The sequence below is a fragment of the Heterocephalus glaber genome, unplaced genomic scaffold (genome assembly GCF_053883595.1).
Source record: "Heterocephalus glaber isolate CG9 unplaced genomic scaffold, H.glaber_assembly_v1.0 deba00001561, whole genome shotgun sequence".
Classification (NCBI taxonomy): Eukaryota; Metazoa; Chordata; class Mammalia; order Rodentia; family Bathyergidae; genus Heterocephalus; species Heterocephalus glaber.
Genome location: NW_028258349.1, coordinates 1,439,601 through 1,463,458, shown reverse-complemented (window position 1 = coordinate 1,463,458; position 23,858 = coordinate 1,439,601). Strand labels below are relative to the sequence as shown.

At 44.7% G+C, this 23,858-nt stretch overlaps 1 protein-coding gene across 8 annotated transcripts in view; it reads left to right on the top strand.

Annotated features, from left to right (window-relative positions):
- Positions 1–23,858, top strand: part of CUNH1orf226 (chromosome unknown C1orf226 homolog) — a 331,114-nt gene that overhangs the window by 278,595 nt on the left and 28,661 nt on the right. For all 8 annotated transcript variants that reach the window (XM_087191162.1, XM_087191161.1, XM_021244677.2 and 5 more), the window contains 3 exons: positions 5,397–5,550; positions 18,303–18,469; positions 20,282–20,461. In XM_087191162.1, coding sequence (XP_087047288.1) covers positions 5,397–5,550; positions 18,303–18,469; positions 20,282–20,461 — 501 coding nt within the window. The remainder of the gene's footprint in view (positions 1–5,396; positions 5,551–18,302; positions 18,470–20,281; positions 20,462–23,858) is intronic.

The following is a 23,858-nucleotide window of genomic DNA, read 5'->3' as shown; positions in this document are numbered from 1 at the left end:
AAATTGTAAAGTATAGAGAGCTTTCCCAGAATAATGAAATCCAGAACAGTACTCAAGATATGTATTAAACCAACTACAGATTGAAACTAGTAAAAACCATCCTTCACATGTGTGTCACACTTAGAAGATTCTTGAGTTGGACCGGGGATTTAGCTCAGTGGTTCTGCCGCCTGCCTCGCAAGCGCAAGGTCCCGAGTTCAATCCCCAGTACCAAAAAAAAAAAAGATTCTCGAGTTTATAGGACCAACCAACAACAGGGTAGCTTAGCTTAGATTGTATATTATATATGTGTTTATATATAATTATATTTTTTTATAATATATGTTTTTTCTTTTTTTTGAGGTAAGGTCTCAGTGATTCCCAGGTTAGCTTTAAACTCATGGGTTCAAATGATCTTCCTGCCTCAGCCTCCTGAGCATCTAGGAGCACAGATATGTGCCACCATACCCAATTACTTAAAGTTTTGTGCTCGCTTTGGCAGCACGTATACCAATTACTTAAAGTTTTTATGGACTAGTGAAGCACAAAAATCATCCATTTAATTTTCATCTTTCTGAAGTTGCCACGGCAGACTTTTGCCTGCTTTGCAGTAGACAGCCCACTCTCACTGCAAATATAGTGTTATTTTCGTGGTCCTTGTAGCAGGTTCATCAAATACTGACACCTGCCAGGTATCCACTTGATACCTATTACATCTTGACTTGGTTTCTGAGCTGAGTTGTGTGATGCCCCAGGTGTGGGAGATTGGGATTATGTCAACATGAAGAGGGAGATGGTTTAAAGAAGCACTGTATGTGGGGAGCTAAGTGGCACAAAGCTCTAAGACAACCTCCTTTTTAGCCCTATTTTTATGAAATTGACTGTAATTGGTGCTTCCCTGAGCATCAGTGCTCTCCATCTGTAGCTGAGAGCCTCTCTGAGCTTAGCTTTTCCTCTCTAGCTTTAAAAACATCAAAGCAACCATATCTAGGCTAATCTTGATAACTAAAAGCCCACACATGTTTTGAGGATGTTAATAGAAGATGGCTTTTGGACAGAAAGATTTGATCCATGTGGCAAAGCGCTTTCAGGGGCTTATGTAAAACTAAGCTGGATTTGTACAAAAACCTTGCAGTATAATGATGCTTAAAAAAAAACAAGTAGGAAATTTCAGAGAGTGGCCAGACATTGGGGCTGGAAAAGGCTGCTTTCCTAACATTCCACTTATTGGCTCTGCTTTTTACCAGACTGCCTTCAATTTTTAAACTCCCATTTTAATTTCCAGAGGCCTGCATATGGACATGAGGTGTGAGCAACAGCTTCCATGTAACCCAGGAGACTTAGAGAACAAATATTCATAAAAACTCTAGTAGGATTTCTTTTTAAAGCGTCTCTTTGCCAGAGTTCTCCCTCTTGGATTCAGATGGTTTATTAAGTCCCAGCTCCTGCAACTCCTGCATTCCAGGTAGCAGGCAGAACCAGTTTTCTTGCCTAGAAGGCCAGAGGGAGGTCACCAAGTAGGGGAGGTCTGAAGGCAGGAGCCAACCTGGCTGCTAGGATGAGAGGGTCAGCCCCTAGCCCCTGCTGGCCACCTTCACAGTCCTCAGAGAGAATCCTCTCCAAGTAGACTTTTCACTAGTAAAAGAGGCAGAGCCTGAAAGGCCAAAGGGTGAACTCACAAAGCTGTTTATGAATTGAGTTAGGAGCCATCCAGCCCCTTCAGAATCCTAAAGTGATGGACAGGGAAGACAGTTCTTTTATACATGTGTGCAGTCATTCCGTAAAGGAGAATGGATAGCTTAGTTAGGTATCAGCCCACCTCTTCAAGCTCTTCATAAAGTACACTACTGGATCCTTTTATTATGAATGGAAATAGCCTTCACATCAAAGAGAAGTAAAAGAAATCCGTGTGAAACCATTTGGCACTGGATGTGTGAATCAGGAAGTCTTATTCAACAATTTCCTCCTACATAGGAACCATTATACTAGCTCAGACCCGAGCTGTGTTGGTCCAGCTGTTTCCCTCTGGGGCTGCTGGGAGGAGGGAGATGATGGCCTGCCCCTTCTGGTGCCACCATGCATATGGAAGGCCTGAGCCTCTTAATACCTTTACTTTTTTGTTATTGGACAAACAACCCCATCCTTTTCTGAACTCTTTTTAATTTTCTGCCTTAATTTTCTTTTTGGTGCAGTGAATTCCATATTCAGAATAGAGCATTTGAGCACTTACTGTGTGCCAAACTCTGTGGGAGCTGCCATCACACATGTTATCCTCCATGTGGCACAGGATATCCTCCATGCTGCCAGAGGTGCCACTGATTACTTTCTCAGTGGAGTTACAGAAAGGGAAGACAGAAGGAAATGGGAGTCCGAGGAGGTAGTTGCTCTTTCCAACATGGGAAAGGCAGGATCCATAAACCTAAAGTCTGTGCTTCCTGCATTTTTAGGGAAGTCAGGCTGAAGTCGGGGTCAACTGCTGATCCCAATAAATGAAACAGTATAAATACTAAGCATCATTTAAAAAAAAAAACCTCACCTACTTTCTTTTTTTTTCTTTTTTTTTTATGGTACTGGGGATCGAACTCAGGTGCTTGCACTTGCACAGCAAGCGGTGAAACCACTGAGCTAAATCCTCACCTACTTTCTTAAAATTGTTTCTGGCTTATAAATAGTTGTTTGAATCTGTAGAGGTTGCCCCACCATCCATTATCCTCTTGTGATGCATGAGAAAGGCAGGTCCGCTCTATAGGCATTTCTCACCAGCTCTGTCCTCTTACTTAAATCTGAATCCTTCCTTCCAAAGTGAAGTATAGAAATCTGATTTCCACCCCTGTCTAATTCCATAGGTCAAGGACAATTGTTTGTAGACCTTTACATTTTTAATATCTTAAATTAATTAAGGGAAGTATCTGTGATTTACAGAGATGGTAGAATTTCCTGAGATTTTATAATAACACTCACAGTAGTGAATTTGGAGATTTCTATGTAACTGTATTTCTAAAAGGGAAAATAAGCCTGTACTTTGGGAATGATACAGATAGAAAAAGACTAACTCAATTTTTGCAGATACTGATCCAGAATGAGAAATCTGGATTAATTTATACAAGACAGGAAAGGCATAGAATTAAATTCATAATTTCTACATATCAGTTAGACTTACCACAGTTTAATTCTAGAACCCAAAACATTTACCTTTTCTGCCTCTTTCTTGTAAAGATGCTTGAGAGAGTAAACTTTGCGAAAGTCAGAGAAGAGAGGGTGAAAGGTTCTATATAGTAGATTCCTAGATATATTTGGTAGGCAGAAGAAAGCCAAATTGAAGTCTTGGTAAACTAGTTATGTGCTTTGCTATAAAAGATTAAGATTAGTCATAGGCAGTCTGCTTTTCTTATCATTGGAATAAGGAACCAAAGATCTAAGGGTACCCTGGGAATAACACTTCTGGGTGGAGCTGTATCTTCTTTTCCACTTGGCAGTTGAGCTTCCTGGCCCTGCCTCCTACCCAGGAGTCAGTTGGTGGCTCAAGGAGATGTTGACAGCTGGAAGGTGCTTGACCTGGCTTTGTTAGGTACCGTGCCTGCCTGCCAAATTGCACCTTTGTGTGTGTGTTGGGAATGGAAAGAGTAGGGATTTTTTGCTTAGGGTGATGCCTGCTGCTTCACTTGCTGTGCAAACTAAGTAGTTGTCTTAGATACTACAAGCCTGTAGTATAAGAAGGGGCCAAACCTACCCCCTGGACACAGGAGGAAGTTATGGGGAGGAAGCATAGAGTGGAGGTTCTGATCTGTCACCAGGTAATGGAGGATCTCATGGAAGTTACGTGTCCCCATTTCATTTCACTTAAGTTTCTCATCACCTAAGAATATCAGGATGCTCTAGGTGAGGGATCAGTTAAGAACACTGGGCATGGAGTTAGCATAATGGGCTAAGAGAGGTTTGAGCACCACTAGGTGGACTGGGCTAAGGAATATTAGGAGGAACGGAAGTAGATTGATCTGAAATAGATGTGCAATAATGATTAACCTAATGTCTTTGCATATTAACATGGATGTCCTGGCCTGAAGTCACAAGAAGGAACATGGAAGTGATGCCAGGCATGAGGAATAGCAAGGGAGCAAGTCCAGTGGAGAGTGGATTAGAGCAATACTGTATACATGGCATTCTGAGGTTCCAAATGGTTCATGAAGATACTAATGGGAAACGTGAGCAAATCGCAATACTGGAAAAAGCATAGATAAATTATACATTTATTGTCAACGAGGCCCCAGAGACTTTTTGAAACCCTGGTTGTCCATTTGGAAATGCAGTACCAATTCTCATGGCAGTGAGAAGTTCTGCAGTTCTTCTGATGTGACCTTGGGGGCTGTGAATACGATCACCAGACTGAAAGGTGTCACCTGAAGTCAGAGCATCCAAGATGTGATGAATGTTAGATGCAGTTATAGGGTGGCAGTCACAGTGAAATAAACCAGTCTGTGGTGTAGGGATGTTTGAGGCTCCCTAGGTGCTGAGCCTCCTACCCAGTGTTCTGAAACTCTCCATAATTCACATTTCTGTCAAGTTTAGTCTTTGAAAAAGGTAAAAAGTGACCAATCATCAAATTATAATCAGTGACCCGCACTGGAGACCGTGCCCCGAGAACCCTGCCTGCCCTGCTTCTTACCATGGGGCTACTGAAGACTCTGCCCAAGAGCAGCTTCTTTCTCCTGTCCTTCTAATTAAGCAATGGGGTACTGGGGTCAGGGGCAAGCTCCCTTCTTGGGGTCCTAAAGGAAGAGGTTAAATGGCAAAATGAAAGAGGAGTAGTAGCTGGAGAAAAGACCCAAGTGAGTGATGTCTTAGAGTAAGTCTGGAGCAGGGTCTCCCTTCAGACCTCGCTGGCTGCCTGTGTTCCAGGGCCCTGGACATGAGGCTTCCCCTTGGTTCTGCTGTTAGTCCATGGCCTCCAAGCCCTGGAACACAGTGGCCTTTGGCCTGCAGGAGCTCCTAGGAAACCTGACATGTACAGGGGGCCGAAGGGCTGAGTTCCTCTTAGCTTGATGGATCCATTGACCATTTGACAGTACTTGGTAGAGTCTGAGGCATATGAACTACTTTTGTTACTCCTGAGAAAGAAAACTCCAGGCCAAGTCCAGAGTTGGTATATTTGCCAACCATCTGTCCTTTCAGTGATTGTTTCTGAACTATGGTGACAGTTTCTATTTTCTGGAATATTTCAGGGAGGCAAAGTGTCCTTGCACTCTTCTGTGTGAGTATGCACACCTGTGAACAACCTTAGGCTGGCCCATCTTGTTCCTTTATTGGTTTCCTGGGGTTCTGACTGCATGCCCCTTGCACCTCCCTCCTGGACTAACCCTTCTTGTGACCTTGTAGAGTCTTTATGTCCTTCATTTGATTTTTTCCTTCCTCTTCCCCAGAGCCAAGCTATGCGAATCGTGCGAACAGTGGGGCAGGCCTTTGAGGTCTGCCACAAGCTGAGCCTACAGCACACGCAGCAGAATGCAGATGGCCAGGAAGATGGGGAGAGCGAGAGGAACAGCAATAGCTCAGGGGACCCCGGCAGGGACCCAGGTAGGTACTGTCGCTACAGTAGATGTGGCTAGAGAGGCAGGTAGATACCCAGTGGGTGCTGGTGGGCCACTCCCCAAAGGCCAGGTGATTCCTATACTTAGAAAACATTTCACTTTTTCTCTTTCTAGAATCCCAGATTTCTCTAAGGGACATGTATTTCTTTTTTATAAGAGAAAACTAAAGATGTTTATTAAAGCAAGAGGCATTTAAGATGATGTCAGGGAATAGTTTCCAAAGGTAGAACTATCTATGCTACCACATATGATCCCAAAGAAATTTTTCAAAAATACAGCCCTATAAGTCAAATTAAAGAAATTATTTCCCAATTATTTTTATTTTTTAAGATGTTTAACTTCTGCAGTAATATAAGCCCTCAGTGTGGATGGTATTTCAGTATCTTCAATTTTCAAGCCTTATTAAAAGCAAGAAGGAGACAAGGATATTTTTATCATCTCTGCTATTCAATAGTGGTGGGAAATACCAAGAATATAAGCTGAAAATTATTAGAATTAATAACATTCACTTAAGCTAAGCAAAGTCCAGTATCACATAGACATTTATTATTTTCATATATTCCTGTAACTGGTAACAAAGAGTTGTGAAAGAAAAACATAGCAATTTTCAAAATAAAATATTTATGGATAAATATATTGTTTTATATAAAAATACTAAAGAGCGTACCATGTTCTTGGATGGGAAATCTCAATGTCATAGAAATGTTAATTCTCCCTATGTTAATCTATAAATTTTAGCATAATCCAAATTGCTAACAGCAAAGGGGGGAAGCATGGTAAATTATAGTATTCAAAACTTATGAGATATAGCTAAAAGAATGCTCAAGGAAAATCCAGAGTTTCAGTTATTTATGTTAATAGAAGACAAATCTAGAAAGTCAAATGAATTAGCCATCCATCTCAGAAAGTTAGAAGACAATGAAATAAGTCTTATACTGTTAAGTGGTAGTATTGCAAAGTACTTGAAAGAACAGACTCTTGGTTTACATTCTAGTATACCAGTCCGTGGCTGTGTGATCTTGGGCAAGTTCTATAACCTCTCTGTGCCTTAGTTTCCTCTCCTGAAAAATAAGAATCCTAGTAGTGTCTATCTCATAGAAATACTGTCATAATTAGATGAACTGATACATTTAAAATGCCATGTCTGGTGCTTGGCATATAAAAAGCAATAAATACATGTCAGTTATTACTTTAATGTAAATATGAGAAAAAATTTTTAAAAGAATAGAAAAAATTCTGGCAGAGAGGAGCAATGACAGTGGAGGGGCTTTCTAGATGTAAAGACATATGATGAAGCTGGAATAAGTAAAACTGTACTGATGCCTGAATATGTCCCTGAGTGGATCAGAAGAGAAACTCAGAAACAGACATAGTTGCAGGAACACTGTGGGAATAGTAGTTAAATTTGTCTTCTGACCCCCAAATTTCCCTCAAATTCCTTTCTGAGAATTTATCCTGAAGACAGACCCATACATTTGTGAAATGATGAATGTGCAGTATAAGCAATGAGTCAATTTAAAAATCAAAGGACTTGAAGCAGAAAAAAGTGATTTTTAAATAAATTGTAGTACAAATAATGGAATATTGTACAACCATTAAGATTGACTCGGTTATCTATTAATTGATATAAAGCCATCTTCAAGATACTTTGTTTATTGAGAAAATCAGAATTATAAATATATTGTACTACCAATTACAGTGTACTACAAATACATAGATATAAATGTATGTGTATCTAATCACATATGTGTACATAGATGTGGACACCTGTATTTCTTATGCATAGATTATTTCTGGCATGATGCACAAGAAACTGGTAGCTGCGGTTCACTCTGGTTAGGGTGATGAGAAGATTTACTTTCCACTGTACTTTTAAAACTTTTGTACTTTGAGCATATATTAGTCATAAATTTAGAAAACCTGACATTTTCATCCAGGGCTCAGTTTCTGTGCAACCACAGGGACTCGCCTTACTTTTTTCTTCTATTTTTATTAAATAGTGGTATTCTTTAACTAATACAGGCATCTCAGTGATCTTGGCTAATAATAAATTATCACATAGACAGAGTCTTGCATTTTGCTGTGTATTCTTGACCAGTCACAGCTCATAGCGAGCCACAGTACTAATGTAAAGTTTTGAAAATTCTCCATCTTTGTGTTCTGAAGCTTAGAGATAAAACAGAATTACAGGCAGACTTCTGCAAATATTGCACGAGTCTCTGCTGGCTAATGAGTAGAACATAATGGTGACGGTTGCCTATAAGCATGCCCTGGTGACCTCTGTGAGGCCATGGCTGTCCCCTTTGCTCAGAGACCAGAAGCCGATCTGCTCACTTCTGCACTGAGCGTGAGTCAGAGCTGCTTGCTGGGGAGGAGGGGTGCCTTGCCTCCTTAGTGCTGCTTCGGTGCTGTCTTGTGGGTGGCGAGCTGCCGCCTTACTCTCAAGAGCTTTCAAACCCACAGTCACATTGGCCATCACTATACTGGTATATGAAGACATTCTCACCTGAAAGTCAAGTCTCTGGTGAAGCCATTTATTCCTGGAATAAAAGGGGCTGGACACAGGGAGAGTGTCCAGAGGCTGAGCATTTTAACATTGCTGTTGACACACGAGTTCAGTCTCAGGAGACTGATCTATCTCTAAGTACCTAATCTGAACCCACTGCTCAGCTGCTGGCCAGAGAGGTCTAAGTGGCTTTATTTTTGCCTATGTTTCTGTTTCTTTGATAGTGCTGGGGACCAAACTCAGGGCCTTGTGCATGGTAGACAAGTGATCTACCACTGAGGTACACCCCAAACCCCTTGGTTGGGGTGTGTGTGTGTGTGTGTGTGTGTGTGTGTGTGTGTGTATGTTGTACTGGGGATTGAACCCAGGGCTTTTACACTGAGCTATATCCCCAGCCTATATATATAAGTTTTCGGAGACAGAGTCTCAATAAACTGCCCAGACTAGGCTCAGACTTGTGATCCTCCTGCCTCAACGCTCCCAGAGTGCTGAGACTGTAGGTAGACACCACCATGCCCAGCTTGGGTTGGCCCTCTGAAGAGAACTGCTTGTGTAGTGTTTCACAACACTGAGGGGTAAGTCTCATTCCCTCCTGCAGCAGGACCTCCCCTCTCCTCTGCAGCCATCTGCTGGATGGGCGGGTTGGTGTGATCTCCTGAAGATTCTCTCTGAAGAGTCAGCAGGCATTCCAACAGGGACCACTTATGCTTTTCTTTCTGCCCTACTTCCCTGACTCCTCCCTGTGTACCATGAGCTCCTCCCTGCCCCAAATGTGTCGTGCACTTGTCAGCCATTCTTAATGTGTCTGCATTCACCTTCATGCAGACTTCTAGCTTGTCCTGCAGACCCAGCCTTGGGTCTTCTTGGAAGCCTGCTCTCCAGCTCCTCTTTTCTTCTCTTCCCCTCCCCTCCTAGAAAATTCAGACACTCTTTCATTTATTATTCTGGGTCCCTTCATTCCTGGCCAGTAATGTTGACATTAGCATTCAACCCTCTGTGTACCAGACATGCACGTCTTCTATCTTTAATGGCATGTGAGCTCAGGAGGATAGGCATTTCCTAGCACAATAATTATGTGTTGAATAAAGTGACAGACACTGTCAGTGAGTGCTACCATGAGTGCAGGTGTATTAGTCATTGTCACAAGCATTTATTAAGCACTCTATGCCAAGATGAGCATGGAGATTGAAGATAGATTTCAAAAGGGAGTGACCTTTAGGCAGCCTTGTTGATAATGATGACACTTGGGATGGGGGAGTCAGCAGAATGGAGGTAATAAAACACCGAGGGAGAGATTGGAAGCTGAATAGAGCACCCACAGGAAGGTATCGATGGTGACAGTGGGTATGGAGGGAGACCACTGCCGTTTACTCTGTGGCTGTGATGGTCAGTATGGAGCTAAGGAGTCCTCCACCCATATTCACTCTCCTTTTATTACCTTTTGAGAGATAATTTTCTTAGGTCACATTATTATACATGAGACCTCAGCTACTAGGCATATTTCACATACACTCTCCCTAAGAAGAATGTAATTGGTATTCTACATGTAGAAACAGCTGACAGCATTTTAGGAAAGCCTGTCAGAAACAGGATAGTGTATTCAAATTTTGCAGTGTCAAGATCAGGCCTGGGTTGGTGGCCTCTGATGCATACTGGAAACCTGTCACAGGGATTGGGCTGTCGTAGGAAGCAAAGTTCCTGGGCTGCCCATGTCTGTATAGATGGTGATGTGACTTGAGAATGAGACACATTATGTTAGGAATACACACACACACACACACACACACACACACACACACACACACTCCCCTCAAAAGGGAGATTTACTCTAAAGAATTGATTCACATGACTGTAGAAGTTTATTGAATCAAAAGTTTGCGAGATGGGGTCTGCAGGGTGAAGACTTGGTTTGAGTCCAAATTCTCCTTTCCTCCAGAGAAGTCGAACTTTGTTCTATTCGGGCTTTCAGCTGATCAGATGAGTCCACCTCCATTGGGGAGGGCAATCCACTTGACTCATCGTCTGCTAAGTTACATGTGATTCGCATTTAAAAAACACCACCACAGCAACCTCTAGAATGCCATTTGGCCATATACCTGGGTTTGGCAGTGGCTTTACCCAGGTGGCACAAAAGTTCGGCATCACAGAATGGGGGCGGGCGCTGTGACAGAGGGCTAGGGTGGTGACTAGAAGCACAGATGACTGGACTTGAATCCAGACCCTGCCACTTGTCAGCTGACAGGTCCTCAGCAAACTGCGCGCTGACTCTGGACTTTTTAGGGTGTGGTGAGAGAATGTGAGTCAGTGGGCACGGACCTGGCCTATAATATGCCTTCCATGAGCAGTAGCTATTTATCTCAAGTTCCAGGGCTGACTCTACAACATACGGCCTTGTCTGTACAGTGAGTGGAGGGGACAGGGACATCTCTGAAGTAGTGTCATTTATTTTATGAAAGATCCAAGTGGAATGATTGATGAGGCACCCTCTGGTTGCTGTGTAATGTTGGGATTCCAGGTTGGCTCTGGGGTTGGAAATGCTTTCTTTTCCCGAAAGCTGCTTACTGCCTTGTCCCACTAGCGTTTCCTGTCTACCGCCTCACTCACTTTTTCACCATCTGTAAATGCCTAGGAGCATGTTCCTTTTTTTTTTTTTTTTTTAATAAATGCTTCCCCAGGGAGTATTAATTGACTGCACCAGGATTTTCTTCTGTAATGGGGCACCTTAAGGGTCCAGAGAACTATTGATTGACAGTTTTGACAAGAATCTGGCTTCTGTGTGTTTATCCTTGCAGGGGAGCAGCTCCCTGCCCTGCCGGTGGTGGGAAGCCCGTTATTGTGCAGAGGAAACTTGTTGACTCTTGGGAATTGGAGAAGGAAAGTGCTGTCTAATCCTTGCTGTCTGCTTTGATGTCTGTCAGTGCTTTGCCAGCTGAGTTTCAGCAGTGCTTTTAATGATGTTATTCACTTTCATTGTGTGTGCCTCCTCTCCCTCCCGCCTGGCTTGTCTCCCTCTCATCCTTTCTACTGTTTCCTATCCTGGAGGAGGTTTATCTTTTCTGGGTTTTGACAGCAGTTGCCCTTGGCCCAGCCTGGAGCTGTGAGCCAGCTGGGGCCACTGCCTCTGTCCTGTACTATTTCCCTGACCGCTCCTGGAGAGGGTTTCCAGGGAGAAAGCCTGTTCCCTTGGAGGTGGGGGAGACAGTCCAGCATGTGTAAGATGTGCATGGGCTTGGAGTCTCAGGGAGGACTAGAGCTTCTTACAGATAAAGCTTGTGCGTGCACGCACATGCACGCACACACACAAGCACATGTGTGTGTGTCTGTCTGTCTGTCTGGAGGTGAGAAGCACCTAAAATCTACTCTCTTAGCAAAAATCTGAATACAATATCATCTTACAACTAGGGTCCCCGTGCTGTATATTATATTTCTATACTTGTTTATCCCACACATCTGGATCTTTGCATCGTTTCACATATATCTTCCCATTTTCCTCTTGACCCCTACCCCAGAAATCACCCTTTTATTCTCTTTTTCCATGTATTCAACTTTTTTTTAGATTCACATCTACCAAAAAAAAGGGTAAGCAACGAGATGATGGATATATACATTTGCTTAACTATAGTAATCATTCCACTGTGTCTAAGTATACCAAAACATTATGTTCTGCTTTAAATATAGAATATGTCCAGTAAAAATTACAAAATAACAACTCTTCATCTAGACAATGAGCACTTAATGGATAATAGTTTATGATGCTCCTGTTACATCTGGATTCTCCAAATAGTGAGCCCCCTTGTCCTCCTAGGCATTTCCGCTCTCTCACAACTGCTCTGGCATCTCCTCAGGTCACCACTACTTAGTCCCCATTTTTTTAGCACCTTAATTTTAGTCTCTTCCTTCATTCAACAGACGTTTACCAAGTCCCTGTCCGGTGCCAGGCTCAATTCAGATACTAAGATAATGAGCTCACATTCAATGTTGAGGTGCAAACAAGCAGGGCACAGACAACCAAGGTACAGACAAGCAAGGTCATGTTAGTGTAAAAGCAGTGAAGAAAATAAGGCAGGTTAAGTGAGGACAGGCGGGACTAAGTGTGGAAGGTGGAATAGCGTCAAGGTTAAAGGCACCAACCCTGGAGCCAGAACGCCAGGCTTCAAGCCCTCTTTGACCTTACCTGCTATGTGGCTCTGTTTCTTTAGCTGTCACATGTGGACAGCATTAGTACCTACCTCTCAGCATGGTTATGATAAATGAGTTAGTACATCTGGAACAAAGTAAGCTCCACTTAACTTTTACTGGTTACTGTTGTAGTTTTGAGGCAAAATGTGACATGTCGAGCACTTTTGGACTGAGCTGGTAACCCCTTGTTTATTTGTCCTTATCAGTGCCCGGTCAAACCACAATTCTGCATTTATCCAGTAGTAACTATTTGTTGTGGCCCTGTAAGGCTTTCCCCAGCACTGAGGAAAACTCCAATCCACACATTGGTCTGTCAGCGTATTTGTGATCCCCAAACTTGGCATGGACTACTTTGCCATTCAGCTGTCCTTCTCTTTGTCCCCAGCTTCCTTCTCAATGAATGACAGCCTCCAGTCCAAGGCTGACCTTTTCACCTGCATCTGCATTCTACCTATCTCACTCCTTCCCGACCCTTGAGGTAGCTCATGCTCCTCCATCTCCCCCGAATCCTCTTCTGGGCCTGATTTTTTCTCCCACTGCAGATAGATAAGGTCAAGTCTTTTCAACTTAAAAACAACAAAACTCCAGCCTTCCTTGTTCCCATGTCTCTCTCTAGCCTGTGATGTTATTATCCCTCTTCTTTCTTTGATAGCCACTCTTCTTGCAAACTTACCTATACTCAATGTCTGCCTCTTTATTTTCTCTCCACTCTTAAAATTAGTTCTTCGGCCTCCAATGATCTGCCATTTTTTGCCCTGCCAGCTCTTCCTGAAACTCCCAGCCAAGGCCAAGGAAGCACCAGCCTTGCTGTATAGGAACCAGCTCTGGAAATGAGGTGCTCATTTTCCACAGCTTCTGGGGACCTCACCTGCATACTCTTTCCCTTTGTTCTCTCCTAGGTGCTTTTCAGCAAACTTTGCAGGCTCCTCTTTTGCCTCTCCCCATTAATGTTGAAGTTTCTCCTGGACTTGGTCCCTGGGTTCTTTTCTGACTCCTATGATTTTTATAAATATCTATCTTGAGGCCAGAATTTCTCCTGAAATCTCCATTCATGTTCTTTTTATGGCTGTCATACAACACTGTGCATGACTTAAGCAACAGACTTTCATTTCTCAGTCCTGGAGGCTGGCAAGTCCAAGGTCAGAGTGCTGCCCCGTTCACTTCCTAGTGAGTGCTTCCTGGCTTGCACACAGCTGCTATCCTGCTGCATTTCCTCATGCTATAGAGGAAAACCTCTCATGACTTCTCTTATGAGGGTACCAGTACCATCATTTGGGCTTCACCCTGGTGATCTAATTACCTCCCTAAGGCCCTATATCCAAATACCATTACATAGGGAGTTAAGGCTTCAATATATGAATTTTGAGTGGATGCAAGCATGCAGTCCATAACACATACCCGGCAATGTGATGGGATCTCCTTTGGATCTTCCATGTACACTCTTACAATTTCAGCAGGTTTAAAACTCGAACTCATTCTCTTAGCTACATTCCTATTCCTGCTGAATTTTCCCTGTACAATGCCATTTTTCACCAGGGCACCTAAATCAGAAATTTGAAAACTCATTGCACACAAGTTGCCAACACCCTCAGGCCTCAGACAGTTGTTTAGCCAACCCTGCAATCATTCACCTAAATTATCCCCCTCCCCCCGCTGAAAGGGGCAAAGAGACCTGATGTCCCTCTCATGTGATATTTGACATGGTGCATCGCTTCTGTAACATTCCCACCTAGAATAGCAGGAGGAAACAAACAGGCCCAACAGGGCGCTCAAAATAGCTGACCTGTGCAGTCCCAAGCCACTGGCAGCATGCAAAGCAAAGGCTAGGGAAACGTTCCAGCTTTTAAGAGCCCAGAGAGACCAACTAACTACAATACAGGACCTTAGGGGAAAATGTAGCTGTAGAGGACATTGCTGGGAAAACGGACAAAATTGGAAGATGGACTGTAGATTAAACCACGGACTAAATTTATCAATATTTATCAGTCAAGTTCACTGTATAACTTGGTAACTATACTGTGTGATTTGAAAGGATATTTGTGCTCTTAGGAAATACATGCTCAAGAGGAGTAAAAGGTATAATATAAGTCACCTGTCTCAAATGGTTCAGAAAAAATAAGCATGGATAGGGCTAGGGATGTGGCTTAGTGGCACTGAGCCTAACTGGCAAGCACAAGGTCCTGAGTTCAATTCCCAGTACCAGGAAAAAAATTAAGCATGCATATAAAATAAGTGAAATGTGGCAAAATGTTTAAAATTAGTGAACATTTTGGAGTTCTTTTTAAGTGAAACAGACTTAAATGTAAAATCTAAAATTAAAAACTTAAAGAAAACACAGGAGAAAATGACCTTGGTTTAAACAAAAATTTCCTATGTCACTAAATGCATGATCTGTAATTAATAAATTACGACTACTACAAATTAAAAACTTACATTCTTTGAAAGATACTGTTAAGAAAAAATCAAATATTTTTTTTAAATGGGCAGATTTGAGGAGACCCTTCAGAGATGATATATAGATAGCGGAGGCACACAAGATGCTCAACATCACCTGTCACTGGAAAAATGAAAATTCCAACCACCTTGGTATCATGAGTATTAGGCCTACTAGATGCTAAAAAGGGCCGGGCATGTAGCCTGGGGCTGTGCCTGCCTGGCAAGTGCAAGGTCCTGAGTTTGCTCCCTGGTTGGGCGTGGGGGTGGGGGTGTTACTACACCAAGTGCTGAGGAAAAAAGTCAGAGGAATGAGAACCTCATCTGCTGTCGGGGGAAGGGGGAAAGTACCATACAATACTATGCATGACCACTTTGGAAAAGAGTGTGCAGACCCTTAGAAGTTAAACATATCTACTCTACAATCTCACTATTCCACCTCTAGGTGTTAAATCAAGAGAAATGGAAGCATTTGACTACAAAGAGCTGTCCACAAATGTTGACAGTAGGGGTTTTGTTGCTGTTGTTGTTGTTGTTGTTTCAGACAGGGTCTCACTTTGTTGTTCAGGCTGGCCTTGAACTCCTTATGTAGCCCAGGCTGGCCTCAAACTCACAGCAATCCTCCTGTGTCAACCTCTCAAGTGCTGGGATTACAGGCCTGCACCACCACACCCGGCTCTCACAGTACTTGTTTAATAATGGCCAATAATTATAAACCACCTCAGTGTTCATCATCAAGCAGTTTCTGCCTCCCGAAGATCTCTCAAATCTGTCCTCTCTTTTCTGTTGCACTGCTGCCCCCTTAGATCACCCTCTCATGTGTTCTTCATCTTGTTCTCTCTGGGTCTATCATCCGCAGCATCTGCAGCGTGAAATTTTAGAGAATGACAGTCCTTTGCTATTACCTGCTTTCAGTGCATCCTGACTCTTCTTCATCAAGTTCTTCCCTATGGAACCGTTGGTGGTGCCCTTGACCTACCATGGGTTTTCCTGCCACTTTTTCTTTGCACCTGCCTTGCCCCGCACCTGCTGCTTCGCCTGCCCTAGCTGATACCCCTCCTTCATGAGTTGTTTCTCCTCTTCACAGCTCCTTGAGCCCCCACCTGCTAGGTGTTTCTCTGTTGTCCTGAACCTGAGATCTCTCTTTCATAGGTAACACACCCTCAGGCCACAGCTGTGGTTTACATCTGTTTCTCCCATGAGGCTGGAAAGCACTAAAAACACAGATTTTGCTTATTGATATTTATGTTCAGTGTCCTTAATAAATGCTTATTGAATCAAGGAATAAAATGAGCATTTGTCTAATGGCTTCTAGTTACTGTTTAATGTACAGGTAGAAATAGTTGAAATAAGTAGTTCAGAAAGCAGCATTGCCAACCCCCTCTCCTAATCCTGGTTGTACCCCCCTTTGTCAGAATTTGGAAGCTGTAAAGCCCCATTCCATAAGCTTCCTAGATTTTTCAGGGTTTTCAGGCCTTTTCTTGTCTCTCAGGCTTGTAGGTGGTAGAGCAGTTTCAGATCCCAGATCTTCTTCTTCATCTGATGGGACCTGAAGAAGCCCGCTAACTGTGAGGCCCTCATTTCTGTCTCATCTTTTATGAGAAACAAATACACACACTCCACAGAGTCTACTGTAGCTTTCCCTTTCCTGGTTCTAAACAATCTGCCACTGCACTGATCTGCACCCATTAAGTGAACAAGATTCCAAATGTGGTCATCTGAGTACCTGGTGGGCGGTAGGAAGCTTCTCAGAAAGCATTCCCACAGTTACAGTTTTGGAGTTCACCAGTACAGACAGAATGGCTGAGCAGTTTGGGTTTTTAAGACTCCCTCAGAGGCAGGGCTAGAACCTGAGAGATTTTCTGATCCTACCTGAGCTTCTGGCAGGGACATGGCCAAGCTTTCTGTCCAGATCTTTTTAGTCTTCATTATTTGGATCTTTGGGGATAGGCTTGTGGGAGGCAGCCTCATCCTACATAGCCTAATCCCCTGTTTGGCTACCCTGTCACAACACTATTTCCTTTTTGCTATTTATGAGCACCTCCTTGGAGCCAGATGCTTAGGTGACAGATGAATGGGATACAACTCTGACCTCAAGTCCTGCAGGGAAAGGGGTTGGCCAGGCATGTTTAATGCCATGTGCCAGCTGCAGAGGGAGCTATGGGAACCCAGCTGCACCTGATGATGGGTGGAAACCTCTCCTGTTCAGATGAATGCCCATTTTACCCTGATTATTCCTAGACAGGCATGAAGGACTAGATGCTCAGTTCTCAGCACCATCTACCTACTGAAAATCATCCAAGGGTCACCATCATTCCTCTCTGCCTCTTGGGCCCATCCCGATCAATTGTCAAGACTGCTTCTGGGTGCAGGAGTGTGGTGGTGAACACGCTGTTCTGTGCTCCCTGCCTGCTGGCACATGTAGGAGCAGAGAGTCCATATCAGGGCCATCCTTTCTATTAAATGCCTTGTACTCCTCAACAGGCTGTCTTCCTGCTTCCTGGAACAGCCAAGAAGAAAAATAAGCATGCCTATGACTTGTCTCCCCAGATGACTGGTATGGATTTGCACGGGAAGAATTCCTAGAACCACTTGTTCCGAAAGGCAGGTTCTCACACGCCTGAGGCCTGGTTTCCTGGACTGGATTCAGCATTGGGGTGTCAGCTCGTTGTGTTTCTCATTTGCGGCAGTCTGCTCCATCCTCCAGTTAGTGTTTGGTCTCTGAAAACTTTCAGGAACTCACTTTTGAATACAATAGTGATGGACATAAACCCAAATACAGGACAATAAAATATTTCCTGTGAAATGCTCAGGAACTATCAGGTGTTTGTAGAGTCCAAGAAAGAGAGAGGAGCAAGGAATGAAGAGAAAAAATAGTAGGACTTTGGTTTGATTTTGAGCAATATGCTATGTTCGTGATCAAGGACATGGAAAAGGAAAAAAGGTGGAAAGTAAAGAAGCTAGCTGATAAGCATGGAAAAGCAGCCATCTCCATCTCCTCCCACCCCAGCCGCCTCCCACAGCCTCTTCTGGTGTCTGTTCTGGGGAGAGGATGAATCTGGCTCTGACGGCTGGGAGACGGACACTGCATTAGGAGGGGCTCAGATCTCCCTGCCCTCGCTCCTCCATGTTGGCACCCTACCTGTCCCTCAAGCTGAGCCTCTACCGTACTTCAAGAAGCTGAGCCTCGGGAATGAGATGATTTGCTCTGTACCCAACAGCTCATTCTGGGTCTAGCTGGGACAAGTCTCCATGTCTCTGGACTTCCACACAGCGCAGTTTCCCTGGGCTGCATCCCATTCCTGAGCTGAGAGGAGGTGATGACTCTATATACCCACTTCTTCCAGAACCCCCACACCCCATGGCTAGAAAAGTGCCAACCTGGCAAAACTGACACATCCAGTCTCGTGAAAAGGTTCCCTTTACGTCTGTCTGCACTTTTAAAAGCTCTTAAAGTGGGAACAACATTTGGGGCTAGAAAGGTTTTTCATGTGGCTGAATGGAAAGATGTGTGAAACAGGTGTGAAGTCCGTGGCGTCCCCTGGGCTGATATGGCTGAAGTTTTAGGTAAGGAAGGTGCTGCTCTTGAATGTCACCATTTCCTTCTCTGTTGCCTGCAGGTTGCCAGCTCACTGGAGCCGAGAGGGCCTCCACAGCTGCCGCGCAGGAGACTGACATCGACGCAGTAGAGGTCCCACTCCCAGGGAACGAGGTCCTGGAATTCAGCCGAGGAGTGACGGACCTGGATGCTGTAGGGAAGGAAGGAGGCTCCCGCTCAGACTCCAAGGTGGGCAGGGTGTGGCCCATCCGGGTGATCTGCACACGTGTGTCCCTGCTGCCTCCCTAGTGGCCTGTGTCATAGCCTCAGGCTTAGCCTCAGCTTCAGGCCATCAGAGTCGCCTCCTAGCTCCTGCCGCTCAGCTTCTGAGTTGGGCATAACACAGTAGCTGTCCTGGAGCATGGCTCATGGCCTCTGAGGGGGCCTGACTTCTGCAGATAAAGTCTCCATGTGCCACACTTGACACTGCCGTGTGTCAGGGTACTGTGCGGCTCATTTCTGATGCGTATTATCCTCCCAGGAGCCCACCAGTTTTTGATTTCTTTCTTCTCCCCCCACAGAAACATCTCATCTCTGCATAGTATTGGTGCAAGGCTGGTCCTGGCATGTGCACATGATACACATAATCCCCAGGACCTAGCTGAGGGAGCCCCACATCTGTTCAGGCCTCTCTGCATGCTCTAGTGGTTGTGTGCCTTTAATGCTCCTGTGTAACATCACGGTTGAGTTTGGAAACTGGCACGTTGCATCTAAGAAGCCTAGAGACCACCTTAGGATAGGCATCATCAGCTCCAGCCTAGCATCCTACAGGTGCGATGACTAGGGCTTTCAGAGTTCTTAATATGATCCAGATTAAAAAACTAAGAATTTAGCCAGGCATGATGGTACAGGCCTGTATCTCAGTACTCTGGGAGGCTGAGGCAGGAGGATTGTAATTCTGAGCCCAGCCTGGGCAACTTAGCAGGACCCTGTTTTAAAATTAAAAGCAAGGGTATTAGGGGTGGTGATGTATCTCAGTGTGAAGCCCCCGGGTTCAATCCATAGCACCATACACACATATATACACAAAAACCAACTAAGAACTTGAGACCAAATTTGAGCTTAAAGGCAACCAAACACAAAAAACCAGAAAGAAGATTACTGCCCAACAGCTGTCCCCTTGGATTTGCAGCCAGCTCACTGTATTGTAGGGGCCCTTTCTTTACCCTGCATATGCCTTGACTCAGGTGGAGGCTGTCAGGCCAGCTCATCAAAAGGAGAAATCTGGGTGGGTAGGAGGGCAGTGGCTGATGTTCTCTTGGATACCTGGTTAGTCCTCTACAAGGGACAGTGGCCCTCTGTCCCTGCATGCTGTCCTCTTGTATGTCTAAAGAGGGACCAGTTATAGAACCACAAGAAATGAAATGGGTCACCCTGCCTTTGAGCCCTGAGTCTTAGGAGCTGCCCTTATAGAAGACTTAGTGAAAGTGTCCAACAGGAGGAGGACCCAGCCACTGCTGTCATCTAACATTCTGTGTCCAGATGTTCCTCCCTGGTGGTTCTTGCTGTGCAGAGAGATGGAGGAGGGCAGGAGGCAGCTACCCCTCACCGGTCCTCTTCCTATAGTGCCTGATTCATGGGAAGCATCTCAGACCTTGCAGGAGGGAACCCTAAGGACAGAATGAAGGAACAGATTGAGCTGCCCCCGTCTTTTCCTCACAGTGAGGTGGTAGAGAGATGTGTTTACAGAAATAGATTCTTCTAAGTCTAGAACCTCAAAGAACTCAATAGTCCAATGTGACAGGGAAGCGGTGGGTAAGAACTGGGGCAGGAGCACCTACCAGTCTCTCACCCCATGGAATCAGTTCCAGATGCACCTTTCTGGCTATGGGGTCTATGCTTGGGCAGCAACTGCTTCTTCTCCAGAGCCCCATTCCATTCCGTCTCTAGCTCATGTGTTCCAGGCGGGCCACCTCACTCTGCCCATGCAATGTCACGAAGAGTCCGGCCCTAAAGGTGGCCCTGCACCAGTGTCACATCCTGTCTTCTCTTTTCACTCAGGTCTCCCCCCACCCTCAGGACCCCATGCTGACAGCCTCACCCCGAATGCTGCTGCCTTCCTCCGCCTCGAAGCCTCCAGGCCTGGGCACCGGGACTCCATTGTCCACCCACCACCAGATGCAGCTCCTCCAGCAGCTCCTCCAGCAGCAGCAGCAGCAGACACAAGTGGCTGTGGCCCAGGTTCTCCTCAGCCTCCTCCCTACTTCACAGGCTCCACTCTCATGGGCTTGACGCGCCTTCCCTAGCAAGGGGCTCAGGGCAGGTTTAACCCTAGGGAGTCAGAAGAAATCGCTCATGCTATTGGATCATTGCTTGTTGGGAAGATGGGGAAGTGGAGGGGCTGGGGGGAGAGATTGGGGATGTGAGTGAAATGGAAAGACACATTTTTATTTCCCATGTATCCCCCGCTCTGAGCTGGGCTTGGCTGGCTTGGCTGGATGTGTTGGATAATGACATGAACTTACCAAGGAAAAAGATGCACACAATTTCACCCTTCCTTTCCTATCTTATTTTCCTGGTGTCTGAGTTGGGAAAGGATGCTTTGGGAGTAGGACAAGTGAGACTTTAAGATACCACTCTCAAAATACCCAAAAGTATAAATTTGTGCAGAACATCTTTGCAAAGACTATTGACTGCCCTTGCATCTCAACCTTCTGGTCCATAACAGGTGTCCAAGCCTCCACCTGTGTTCTATTTACTCCAGGCAGTATTTGATGCAATACTAGCCTTGAAATTCATTATAATGAGATTGAATTTACAGAACTCTAGGTAGATTATTTGAGCCATAATGAGAAGAATTGGCTTACCTCTTGGATCAAGGTGGTATTTGTGCCCTGAAGGCTTGTTGGGCTACTGCTACTTAGTAGGAGAGAAGTGAGCTGATTTCTCTTCCAGCTATTAGCAGAAATTCCTACTGTTTGCTTTCTGTGGAGGGCACTGCAGTCCGCATCTTGAACTTACAAGTTTGAGCGTTCTTTCTACCTGGATAATTAGGAATGGTGAAGACACATTCACCCATTCCACTTAAAGTCTGACTCCTGAGGTCAGAGTCAGGTAGGCTCAGCACTTTAGTGGGTGGATGAAGATAATTAGGAGAATGAGGCAGTCGGGGTTTGGGAGAGATAGCGAGAGGACTGGAAAGGCAGCTGTAGGCATAGGCGTTTAAATCCACTTGGCCAGACTGAGTGCTTCAGTTTTCTGCATCCTGAAATCCAGGGTGCAGAGTTCTCCAGAAAGCATTTGTCGATCCTCATTGTATCATCTGCATATTCTTTTCCTGGCTCCTGGGGGGAGTGAATCCCCCAGGCAGAGCTGTCCTTTCCAATGGTGGTACATCTTGAGGAAGTATCCAGCAGCTTAGCCGAGACCAGATCTGCTGTGACTTGACCTTGGAAAGGCCTTCTTATGTCCTTCTCGACCAAACTGGCCCTGAGACACCAGCCTCATGGGTGACTTTGGCACCCAGTAGAGTTGAATCAGTGAGACGTTGTCCTCAAGGATCTAGAGCCTTTAAAAGAAATTCTGACTGTGAATCCAAAGGATATATGGTAGTGCTAGGACGATTTGCAGATGTTTCCCAGACAGCAAGAGAGGAGGGAATATCATTAGTGGCTTCTTATATTTGGAGAAAAAAATCAGTCCTCTTTGTCAAAAGCATTTATTTCCTGTGGTTAATAATGGTGTGCCAGTCTGAAAATCCCCCCTTCCCTTCCCTAGCCTGATGGATGACAGGAGCACAAAGCCTGAGCACTCCAGCACTGGGTCTTTTCTGAGACACATCATTTCCAAAAGTTGCCTATTGAAAAGAAATCCATTCTCTATCATTCTTTTCTCTTACAGCGTATCAATTGCCAAGTAATTATTATTTATCTAAGACTAGGCTTGATGCATATTCATGATATTATATTATCAGAAAGACTTTCTCTCTGATAACTTGGAGTCACTGTTAAGTATTTAAGAAAAACTATTTGCAAATGTGTAATCAACACACAACAAGAGTGTTGTGGCAATTGAAGTAAAACTGAATCTACAAAGCAGTAAGACCTGTACCTTATCACAGGTCTACCACAGCTAATAGGTAACCCTAGAAAACCTAGAGTGGTTTTTCTGGCATGGAATCAAGCATGTGTTTCAGAGGGCCTTCTCAGCCCGGCCCTGTTTTAAATAATTGCCTCCCTGCTAGAAAACAATGAGTCCAGGAGAAGGGAACAGTGTGGTGTCTGGGGTTTGCTTCATGAGCTACTCTCAGCCTTAGCCTCTCATTTCTTTGGAATCTGTTGGATGAAGCTGGCAGTGCCCTGCTTGCCTCAGTTCAAGCCGCAACGCGATGAAGGCCACCAAAGAGTCACTGTTGAGCATCCATGTCCTGACTTGGGGTAGTGCGGTAGATTTCCAGGACCTTAGACAGGACCTTGAGGTCATCTGACAGCTTCTTGAACATGCTCCTCTACTACTCTCTGGGGTCCCCATCAGTCAGCCCCTCCCTGCTTCCCTTCTGTCTGCATCTTGCTTTTGTAGGCAGAGTATTGTCCCCTCAGCTGGCTTTCCCGCAGGTGGGTTTGGTCCTAAACCAGCCTTTGGTTAGAGGTTTCTTTGCACACTCTTTCTTCCACGCTCTTTGTAGGATTTGACCCATGGGTTTTTTTAAAATTAGCATCCATAGCCTTGAGTAAGACAATTAAGTAAGATATGTAGGTGGTTAATAGGTCATCTTAGCATCTTTGACACATTGGGAATAAACCAACTGCAGCATGTGTGGTTTCTCTGCCTGAGCAGTACTGATTCCAGTTTCCAGTATGAGATCAGATTGTACTTGTTCTGTCAGACTCTCCTGACAGCAGAAAGCAAAGTTTCTGACTTTCTTCATTAAAATACCAACAGTCCTCAGAATTTCAATGAGTAAAACTGTGACCTCAGCATTTCAGGTAGAACGTATCTTCCCTTTCTCTGTGAGCATCCAAGCTCTCCTATGTTGTTCCTGAACAAAATTCTAAGGATAAAGCCCCCGTTTCTGCAGACAGGTGTAGCCTTGGAGTCACTTGTTGCATTATTTATGTTTTCTGCCCCGTTTACTCTCACAAGCCAGTCTGGTTCTGCGGTTGCCATTGCAACCAGACTTAGGTCTCTTCCACAGTGTTCAGATTTGGTCTAACCCCTCAAGACCTCTCCCAACCTCACCCTAAATTTGTTTAGAGCTGGTCTTGAAGGGAACTGCCTGGGCCTTAAAGATATGGTGACAAAGGAGGTGTTCAGCCAACTCTTTTTAAGTATTTCCAGATCAAGCCTCACTGTGTAAATAGTGAATTATCCAAGTCCCCCTGACCTGCTCTCCCAACCCAGCATGAGGCCTGCCTGGCTGCACAAGCTTCCTGCTTTTGGATAGGCCTGAAGTTCAAGGGTGTGAATGAGACTTGAGACATGCCTTGAATCCAACCTGGGATGTCACTGGTGCCTGCATGGCAGCGGGCTTGGCCTGCATGGGTCCCAAATGGATCTGGGCATTATGGCTGTCTGGCAACAATTAAGTAGGCCACGTCTGTTCATAGTTTGCCAATTCCTGGCCTAGCTCATGGGAAAA